Here is a 10,811-nt window from a genome sequence, read left to right on the forward strand (position 1 = left end):
TCTGTTTGCTAGGGACCGGGCGCAGGCCCTGCCTTGATTTCTCTCCTCGCGTTTCGGCCGAGGCATCCGGCACTCGGCCCCTGGCCCCAGCACTTTGCTAAGAAATCAACAGACACGAGCGAACCAGCGCACCGCGCTGATCAGCCTGCGCCCAACCCCAGCGCCCTGCGCGCCGAGTCCGCTTCGCCTGCCCCGCTGCGCTCCAGGCGCCGCGCTGGGTTAGCGCCGTAGTCCTGGGCTCTCTCTCTGGCTGGGCAGCCCCGCGTGGGCGATCCCCACTCCGCACGGGGCTGCCCCCGCTCCCCATCCCCTGCCAGCCCAGTCGCTGCCGCCAATGTCACCTGCCAGCGCGCAGTGCCAGGACGCCGGGCGGGAGAAATGCAAGCCAGGGAGCCAGCCTGAGGCTCCAGCCCGGCGCTGCAGCTGGAATCAAATCGTCCCTGCGGGGCTGCAAGCGCGCAGGGCCAGACTGGCTGCTGTAGGTCCGCGTGTGAGCGCACCTGGCTGGGTGGGCAGGCGGCTCCCGGATGCCCCTTGCTGGGTCAGCCGCAGGGACCCGGTACCGGGAGTGTTGTCTCCGGCTAGGACCGCAGCCAGAAGCTGCAACTGACCCTCGTCTAAACCAAACCACCATTGGAGCTCACTGATACAGGACCCGGTCCCACGCGGCTGACTCAAGCAATCCAGCCTAATTCGCTGAGAAGCGTCCAGAGGCTGGAGCGAATCGAATCCGATTTATTGGCGTTTACACTCCGCACCCGGAAGGGTTCTCCCGAGTGTTGCTTTGTGTTTGCTCCGTTTCATTTATTTCCCCACCTTGTGCCTGGCGCCGTTACTTTTATTGAAGCCTCTTCTCATTGCTGGTGAGAAACCCGTCAGCCAAGCTACACCGACCAACACAATCCCCAAAGCACACCCCGCGGGACCCCCAACACCTTGCAGAGAAGAGGGGCGTGGGTATTACTGCCAAGGGAAGCTCTGCTTCCTTGGAGTCCCATCAGATCCTCAGATACTGAGCCCTGTGTGGTCCCCGAACGAGCCGTTTCACACCGTGGCCTGAAGCTGTAGGGCTTTCCAGAGCTGAAAGTTAACACCAAGACTCGAAGCTGTGGGACTTTCCATACGGAGCTGCCCCGACAGAGTAGGAACGGAGATCTGGTCCGTTCCTCAGGCGCCTGGGTGTTAAGATCAGATACATAATCATACATAATAATCAAAGACATTCCGGCTGGCACAGGAACATATTGCATTCACCGGGCATGGCTACGTGATGCCCCTGTCTGCAGGTATTTTACTGGCTTCCTCGCTAGCTTCTTTCTTTGGTCAAAGGCCTGAAAGGCAAAACGTGCATCGGCTTCAGCTATCCGCGCCCGGGAAGAAGTGACCGCCGTGCTGCCCGGTGTCTAGCTAACCCCGCGGAGCTGGGGTTTGATCGCCTGCCGCCTGTACGCAAACGTCTCCATTTGTCTGCACTGCGCGCACCGCCAATGGCAGATCATCCATTCATAAAGTGTAGCTGGGACCCGAGCCCGCGACGCGCCTATGAATGCGCTGCCAAGCGAGTGTCAGCACGACCCGCGCCCACATGCCGCTTGTTCATTCACTTGTCTCTTGCCCGTGCAGCGCCTGCCCCGCGGTGACGGGGCTACGGAGGGGTGTCCCGCAACCGGCAAACAGTGAGTCCCTGGAAATGGCAGGTGGACCCAGGTTACTCAGGGCTCCTGAGCTCAGCTGCTCTCCCTGGTCAAGCAGCGCCCGGTGCGCTCCCACACGCCAAACCCCACCGCGGTTGGAAGGCGCCAACCAACCCAGCTCAGCCAACTCGCCTTTGCGCCGGGGGCGGCCGAGAAATACAAAATCTCCCCGGCGGAGCCATTTGGCAAGCGCAAAAGCTCGGACGAAATTTACTCGTGGTCCGCACAGGCCGACAATACACACTTAGATCGCCACCTGTGCCTCGGGGTGAAATGCGAAAGCGCGCAGCGACTGGCTTCTTGTGGCGCGGACGTTGCTCACCAGGGCAGCCGAAACCCAGCGATCTCTAGTCTCTGAGCATGGACCAAACCAGACAGCCGGCACTGTGCTGCATTGTGCCACTTCCCCCTTGCTGATCAGGACAGAGCTCTGGTTGCAATAGCTCCCTGCCAGCAGGTGGGTCCCACTTCGCATCTGGTCTCCTTGCTGATTCAGCTAGACCGGTGCGCTAAGCCTGTGGCTCAGCTAGGGGTAGACAGACCCTGGGGGATACACAGAGGCCTTCTAGGGAACGCGTCTACCTATTTGCCTACTTCTACAGCAGACCACATCAAGCACTAGAGAAGGCCGTACAAACTAAAACGGCATACAATGCCTCGCTTATACTGCTCTGTTTGCCAGACACTGTAAGGTACGTGCAATGTTTATATTCCAATGGATTTATTTTATAATTATATGGTAAACATGAGACGCAAGCAAGTAATTGTTCAGGAATCGTGGGCTGCCAGACCTCTGTGTATGATTTTGTTTTGAAGTGCGGTGAAACTTGGGGGTAGGCAAGGCAAATCAGAATCCTGGAAGGGGAACAGTTTTCTGGAAAGTTTTTGGGTTACTCTTTTATTCCTCTCAGACAGATTGTTGCTTAAGAAAACTCTCTCTCTCTCTCTTTCTCTGTCTCTGTCTCACTCTCTCTTTTCCATCGCCAGCGAAGGGAACATACATATTCTAGGCACAGCGAGAACTTTCTCCAGGGACTCGGGGGATTTGGTTGGGAAATACTGAACAGACGGATGTTGTCGCTGCCTGTTTGCCACTCACCCGCCTTGGGAGCTGGCCGTGTGTACACAGCCCCAGAGTGCGTTTAATGCGCTCCGAAAGCCGGAAACAAGAACTCCAAACAAACCCGAGCCCCCACCAAAGCACAGATCACGCCAATGGGGTTCATTCCAAACCCCAAGGCACAACGTGGCTCCCAGGAGAGGGGAGAGTTATTTCAAAGCAATTGCTGGGGATCGTGAATTAAAATCGCGCCTGCTTGTTCAGCGTCTCACTGGCCCCTCGTTCTGCTCCCCTGGCTGGTGGTCAGTGTGGGCGCTCCAGGGAGAGGAGTCGCTTATGTTCTGGTTTATTTCATTTATAATTAATCCTCAGCATCTCCCCGGGCCAGACTAGACCCTGCGCTCCGGAGGCGCCCCAAGTGTGGAGTGGCTTGGACGGGAACGCCTAGAAAGCAGGATCGGGTCCCAGCGGGTGTAAATCCCGGGGGGAGGGGATGGTACGATTCCCAATGCCCTCCATGTTCGCAATGCCTTCCGGGATGCTTTCCACCCAGATGCGCGCTCCCGCATCTCGGAGCGTGCCACGGTGTGCGGTGCGGCACCGCAAGGTTGCTGCAAATCACGCATCACTGACACACATAGGCCCAGGGCAGTCGCCAAAGCCCCATGCCTGGGGTCCCCTTCTTCTGCAGACACACGCAGCGTCTGTTGCTCCAAACATAGGCTTGTCCAGGAGACGCACACTCCTGAAGGAGAGGTGTGCCATGGATCCTGGAGTCACGGAGACCTCCCCCCCAACCCCACATCCCCGGGTGAACTTGCTCCAGAAAAACTCCAGCCAGCCACTAACTGACGCTTCGAGTCATTGACCCCGGGTCTTCAGAAAACAACAAGTCCTCCCCCACCGCAGCAAGTTTGGGGCAATTTTTCTCAGAGGGAGAGCAAACGCCCGGTTTAGAAGGGAGGCAGGAAAGGGACCAACGCTTCATGCGTCTTGCTTGAAAGCCCCCGTTCACTGCAGCTAGCAGGGCCGGATTTCCGAAGGGACAAGCCCAGATGAAGTCAGCGGGAGCTCGGGGCTCTCGGCCCCTTTGGAGAACCGGGCCCCGATGACTCGAACCAACCCTGAGCGGAGCCCGCGGCGCGCACTCGAAGATGCCCCTTTGCTGGGGCGCTCCGTGCGGTGCTGCAGCACCTGGTGCCGCTGAGCTCGCGGGGAGGGCTGCCCCCTGCGAGCCAGCAGGCCTGGAGCAAGAGCAGCTGCTGTGCCCTGAACCCCAGCAGTCCCCCCTTGCAGAATAGGGCAGCTTCTATGACAAGGCAGGTGCCGGCTGACGCGAGGACACCGCAGCGATCCCCGCCCGCCCCACAAACCACACCGAGCCCAGCGCTGCTGCAGCCAAACGCCTTTAATGTTGCCACGCGGACAACAGCCCGGGGGTCCCTGGGGCGCCTGGCGAGGAGCCACGGGACACAAGAGGCTGCGCATCCCGGCCCCCGCGTCGCTCCTTTCACTCTTACCCCTCCGCGCGGCGCCTGCCAAGGGGGGGCTACGGTCCTTCACCGCGCGTCCTGCTGCCTGCGCGGGGCGGCGCCAGGAGGTTGCGGGGAGGCAGCGAGGCTGGAGGGGAGCAACTCTCGGGAGGCCGCGTGGCAGGGCTGCAGCTCCTCGTTCCCCGGCCGCTCCCCCGAGGACACCACACAGTCTTGCTCTGGGTCGTTGCTGTTGCCTCCGCCGCCGCCCCCCGCGCTCCTCTTTTTATCCTCCTCCTTCTTCCACTTCATCCTCCGGTTCTGGAACCAGATCTTTATGTGTCTCTCGGTCAAGTTCAGCATGACGGCCAGCTCCACGCGCCGGGGCCGGGAGATGTACTTGTTGAAGAGGAACTCCTTCTCCAGCTCCAACAGCTGGGCTCTGGTGTAGGCGGTCCGCGTCCTCTTGTTCTCTTCCTGCTCTACCGCATAGGAGCCACCTAAGAACAAGCGAGAGTTGAAAATCTACCCGGAGAGAAACATCTCGGGGCGGAGGGGGACGCTCGATCCACGCAGGGGTGGGGAACCCTAGGCCCGGACCAGAAGGCCACCGGCTTGCCTGGATCTGGCCCCGACGGCTCAGCCTCTCCGCCCCAAGTTTCCCCCCTCCTCTCAGCACACCAAATCTACTAGCTTGGGCCTCACTAGGCTTTGGTGAGCGAGGGGAAGTGGGGAGGCTCTTTTTGCTTCTCAGCTGGGGGCCAGTCAGTGAGGATTTGTTTTGGTTTTCTTTTGCTTCTCACTTGTGTGCGGCCAGACTGATATTTCTGTGGGCTAGCAGGTTCCCCCACCTCTGGGCCCCACCTAACCTGCAGCGACTCTGGTAGAATGGTCTTGTCCGTAAGGGCAGGGAGGTAGGTGCCTTCTCCTTGTTCGCACCGCGGGGTTATGCAGCGGGGACATTCGAGACAACATGGAAACCACTGGCGTAGGGTTTTAACAGAACAGAGAGAGCTCCAAGCCCAGCGCAAATCTATTAACAGGTGCTGGGACTGGAGGCAGGGGGAAGTGCTACAGCACTCCTCGGCTTGAAGGGGTGAAAACAGGGTTTACAGTTTGGTTCGATGGCTCTCAGCACCCCCACCATATTGCAGCGCCCCTGCTTGGATCCCAAAAGGGTTATAAATCCGGTCCAAGAAATTCAGAGGGGGATAGATTCTGCCCTTTGAAGACTGAAACTAACAAGAGAGAGGCGTTCCAGGGCCGAGGTGAGTGTTTAAGACTGTTTCTTTAGAAACACCAGCACCGGGCGAAGACACAGCCCGACGCTGCCCCGCGTGTTACCTGTAAATCCATGTTGGATTAACAAAGTGCGCATTGTGTTGAATGGACTCTAGGAAAAGCCACACTGGTCCATAGGTGCTGTGAGTGCAAGGCCAAGGAGAACAAAGACGCGTAACTGGCGACATTCTATGGCTCCTTGGGGAAAAATATTACAGCCGGTGCCTCCAGGAAATTTGTGCCAGTGGCTGATGGGTACTGGCATAGGGCTGTTAATAAACTACACTCTTCGTAAAAACCCGAGCTGCCTTCGAATTACAAAAGCCACCAGTTTGTGTGTAAATGCAAACTCCCGAACTACTGCCCTGCCGCCTCACGGCTACCGCACAAAAATGAAGGGCCATCGGCCTTGCCCCCAGGAACCCGGGGACATAACTCGTGTGCAGAGGTGTAAAGCTTTTTTTACCCGATAGCCTCCGTCTAATCTAGAGGCTCCTCCTTCTGCCCTGGAGCACCCCGATCTCCACCACTGGCAGTCAGTGGCTACCGGCTATTTTCATATCACAGGGCTGCAAAACATTATTGTCGCTGTCACTCAAAACCTCAACATCACTTTTGCCTTTACACAAGGAAAGGCGGGTTCCTGGAAAGAGAGATTTTCCTTAATCGCTCGGGAATTTGCTACGGATTAGCCCTAAACCAACCATCATCCCAAATACTTTACAAAGGCAAATACAATTCCCGGAGATTCTGGAACCGAGGGGGGAAAAGTTTGTTGTGTTCACAGAGACTATTTTCCACTGGTCTATGGTAAGAGTCACACTTAAAAAAAACTCTACAAACAAGCAAAAACAATAAAGAGACAAGAACACTTATGGCTTGGCAGTGGCTTAGACAGTCCTGGCCAGTGACTGAAGTAGAGCGCTCAACCGGATCGGGCCCTATTGCAAGAAGTCGAATGTAGCCTTCATAGCGTAATAAAAGCTGTGACTTATTCGTTTGTTGTGTCTGGTGCGACAGCTAATGCGCACAGCCCACCCAGACAATTAAAGGACAGATACCCAGTTTTCAGACACCTCCCTCTTTTTCTGGGGGGTTGCTGGCCGATGAGTGTCTTATATGGGCGTTGTAGGGTTAAACAGGCTTCAGACAAGTAGAACTATCTAATTAATTAAGTAATTAATTAATTGCCGTTTTAAATCAATAGCCTTAACAACATACAAAATATTTAGGCATCAAAAGTGGAAAGCTACTGTCTACATTATTTATTATGAATTAATTATTATTATTATCCGGAGGGGGGCACTTTACTACGCATTGCAATAACCCGAGCCATTCGATTTATCACGCCACTCATCGTTAAAGGGCCATTTTAAAAGCTAATACTATTTTGCCCATCATTATCAAACCAAAAACCAACTGCGTGCAGGAAAACCAAAACAAACCAAAACAAAAAAAACCCTTCTCCGACTGAGTGACACTCAAAGGAGCAAGGACTTTCAAAAAGAGTGGGGAGATCGCGTGCTTACTCTGTCCGTTTGCCTAGGCATTACAACACCTGTGTCAAGAAAAACAAGAGTTTTTTGGACACCGTTGCAAAGCTCGAAGCAGAAGTGAGTGTTCGCTCCGGAGCCTGGGTGGTCAACGCCAAAACTCTGCGTGCGGGGCCTGGTGCGTTTTAAGAATCACGTTTTTACACAGGCAAATGCCCCGTGCGAATTCTAGAGGCAGTTTGCATGAGAAATGTGAGGGCAAGGCCCGGCCCCACTGTTGCTTCTCGGTGGACTGTGTAAATTCTAATTAAAAACTTGCTTCAGCTAATGAGGGTCCTTCCGCCCTACAGGCAGGAACAATTCGCGTGCAAATGTTTACGCCTTTTTAGCCGCTAAACTCTGTTTAATTTCGAGACTCCTTCTGGCCTCAAACTCCGTTGCCGTGAATGGCTTCCGGCTCTTTTCAGTCTATGGAAGTTCAAAAACCACATTGTGCTTGTAACTCCAACAAACTTCACATCCACTGTTGACGTTACCAAAGGAAAGGCCGATTCTTGGAAAGAGGCGCTTTCCTTAATCGGCTGGGATTTCCTTAATCGGCTGGCTGCGGATTAGTCCTAATGCCCTTGGCCTGCAATGGGAGAAGGCTCAGGCTGCTCACGGGTATTTGTATGTCAGCTGTATTTGATTCCATATTTACTATTACAGGTATGTCACCATTTAATAAAGATGACTCTGCGGATATTCCCCGAATCCCAGCATTGCTAAGAATTTGAGGCCAGTTCATAGGCAAATAGCTAGCTACTCCATGAATAACAAATTAATTTAATTCCAGATACGTTTTAAGGAAGTTGTTGCTTCATTCTGTAAGAATTATTTATAAATATAAGTACACATTCATACAATTATGCACACTTGGAGCATGCGTAGTGTGCATATACAGGTGCACCTAGGTGCATTTATAGAGAAATGTTAAAATAGAAACTCTATATAAATTACATAAATACATACAAGCTTGGATCAAAACGTGCTATGTAGACACACACACACACACACACACACACACACACACACACATTAAAGTTAGTATCACTCACATGTTCTGAACCAAGCTTTTATGTAGGAAGGTATTAAGTTTAATTGAAAAAGTCAGTCTGGGAGAATCTAATAATTATTTTAATTTTAAAGATCTCTCTCTCTCGATACTATACTATGAAAAAAGAGGGCACGTGTGGTTTCTTTCTATGTATTAAACGCATCTGAAATGACTATTATTTTATCTCCTGGATCAAAAACTCTTCGACTACATTTTCCTTTAAAGTGGGGGGAAGGAAAGACGCCCATTGATTGCAGTATTTTCTGTTCTTTTCAGATTGTCTGGATAAGGAGCAAAGAACACCTTTTGATTCTTGTGAATATTTCACCATTATTTCAGTATTTCACTACCTTTCCAACTGTCTGAACAGAACCACTAATGCAATATTTGCAGTCGAGGTGTGACAGAGTGCACAAGGCACAGGGCAAGATAACATTGTGCAGCGAGAGACAGAAATATTGTTCTACAACGGAACTTGCTGTCCAGATAGTTTCTTCCTCTTGCTGGGCAGGCAGCTCTTTCAGGTTGTGTCCCCTGCCCAGGTTGAAATGGTTTCCACAGTAAAGAAAGGCAAAAAACCTAATGGAATACAGGAAAAAATGGAATGGCCAGGTAGGCGGGTTTGTCCGGTTATTTAAAAAACGATGTAGGGTTTAATGTTCATTTCAAAAGTCTTTTAGTTGACTCTGTATATTGTAAGGACTTTTCAGATTGAAACTTGGCTGTGAGACCTGCAGGACATTCTGGGCCTTCTGTTTTTTACGCATTGAAATCAACGAGGGAGTCCCAACGCGGTGGCACAACATGGCCTTTTAGTAGGATCGGACTTTGCTAGTAGCCCTGCGCATTTCCACTGGAAGTTGTCCATTGCCCACCAGGCGCTCCCTCTGCCCTACGGGTACAGTGCTGATACAAACAGCAAAGTCTGCATTTTCCAGCTCAGATCTGCCGTTAACAGTGCAGCTGTCAGGGTGAGATCCCGGACCTCCTGAAGTCAAAAGGCAAAGCTCCTATTGATTTCAGTAAGGCCGGGATTTCACCTTGCCTGTCTGCAAGTGGAGCAAGAGGGAGTTCCTTGTTTTTTCCGTATCCCTTCTGGTAGGTATGGATCTCCGCCCTGACTTCTTTGCACAGCCCGCTGGCTGCCAGGGGAGCTTGGGGCTGCCACCGGACAGTCTCCCAACAGACTGAATATTTCCCAGTGACCGGATGACTTTTACTACTACCAGCCCGGCAGTGAGATCAGTATAAATCTCTGTGCTGCAAGCACCTGGTCAGGTGGGTGGAAACAGCGGCACACGGTGTGTTTAGCTTAGATACGTATCAACTTCAGCCTGATACTTAGTGCTAGTCAGTTAATTAGTTAAACTAATGAGTTAGTATTTGTTCAGTGTTCTGAAGCAGTAAAGAACAGCAGAGGGGCTAAGTGTAAGTGCAGCTGCTTTGCTTTCGCCCAGCAGAAACCCGAATAAACCCGAAGCTTTTATTCCTGAGCTTTTCTCTCGGCTTGTGAAAGGGACGAGGGTCCATATTTCCGGATCCAGGGCACGTATTTCTATTACACGGGTGTGACCCGAGCATACTGCAGAGGCCGGGTTGAAATACAAACGGGCCCGGAGATCTCAGGACATTTAAACGCAGCCTCCCCATTTAAAACTGGTGCTCCTGCTAGTGCCCCCCGCCACAGACACACAAATACACTTCCCAGAGCAGGACTTGCAAGGAAGTGGAAGAGAAGACACATTTTTCCTGAGGAAACTGGCCGAGCCTGGTTAACTTCTAGTGAAACAAAAGTGGCAGGGAACTGCCTCTCTCTGACAATAATCACACACTGGGCGGAGGCGCGGGGGTTATCCCCCAAATGGGCTTGTTAGTGATGAGAAGGCTCCCTGGACATTGTACAAGACAGAAGGAGAGGAAGCGACAGCGGCAGCAGCAGAAGGCGAGTATCTTACCGGTCCATTGTCCCTTCCAGGCGTGAGATTTGGTGGATTTCATCCACGGGAAAGGCAACTGAACTCTAGGTTCCTCTATAGCCCCCGTGTCAGCCCCGTCTGCAAAAGGCATAGCTTCTTGGTGGGGAGGAAGCTGGGGGTGATGAGGGTGGTGGTGATGGTGATGAAGATGGGAGACCCCTGGATCCTCTGTGATGGGGGGGACCTCGTAGGGCGAAATGTCTGGCGGGCTGCCTTGTTCCAGCGCCCCTAAAGCGCTAGCGTAAGGTGCCTGCTGCGGTCTGCCCATGTACAGGCAGGCTGGGGGGGTCTGGTTATAATCCTGGGCTTGGGCTCTCTGAAACGCACACGGATCCTTGTAGAGCTGGGTCGAGGCATAATACTGCTCTTCAGTGTTCATGGCTAGCCGGGGCTGGGAGCTCGGGAACCATCCGGCGCGCCCGCTCCGGCCAGGCTGCACGGCTGCTTTGACAGGTCCCTTCACCTGCGGGAGCTGCTGATGAAACGCAGCCGGGGCCGGCGGAGAGCTGCCTCCCCATTGGCTCCGCGGCACCCCACGTGAGCTCCCTCGGGGCGGGGCCGTTCCCCACGAGAAGTAGCCCTGGATGCCTGAGGTGGAGGAAGCGTCTCGCGCCTTCCTCGCGGGGCCGCGGAGGGTTCGGGGCGCCCAGCCGTGCGTCACGCGGGCTAGGGAGGGGGCAGTGAGTGTCCGCGGGTGCATTAGGGCAGCGCAGGTGGCTGGGCTTTCACTGCAGCGTCT

At 53.7% G+C, this 10,811-nt stretch overlaps 1 protein-coding gene across 1 annotated transcript; it reads right to left on the bottom strand.

The window, feature by feature from the left end:
• Positions 1–4,159: 4,159 nt before the first annotated feature.
• Positions 4,160–10,529, bottom strand: PDX1 (pancreatic and duodenal homeobox 1). Its single transcript, XM_006138932.4, has 2 exons — positions 10,052–10,529; positions 4,160–4,726 (listed from the first exon to the last, which is right to left on the bottom strand). Exons 1-2 carry the CDS (start codon positions 10,449–10,451, stop codon positions 4,314–4,316), a joined length of 813 nt encoding a protein of 270 aa, XP_006138994.1. The 5' UTR covers positions 10,452–10,529; the 3' UTR covers positions 4,160–4,313.
• Between the last annotated feature and the right edge of the window lie 282 nt (positions 10,530–10,811).

This window comes from Pelodiscus sinensis, chromosome 1, assembly GCF_049634645.1.
Source record: "Pelodiscus sinensis isolate JC-2024 chromosome 1, ASM4963464v1, whole genome shotgun sequence".
Lineage (NCBI taxonomy): Eukaryota > Metazoa > Chordata > Testudines > Trionychidae > Pelodiscus > Pelodiscus sinensis.

Excerpts from the sequence above, each read along its gene's own strand:
- PDX1 (XM_006138932.4), bottom strand. The coding sequence starts at position 10,451 with ATGAACACTGAAGAGCAGTATTATGCCTCGACCCAGCTCTACAAGGAT. Across the intron at positions 4,727-10,051 it reads CTGGAAGGGACAATGGACCG|GTGGCTCCTATGCGGTAGAG; the intron begins GTAAGATACTCG and ends GCTTGTTCTTAG.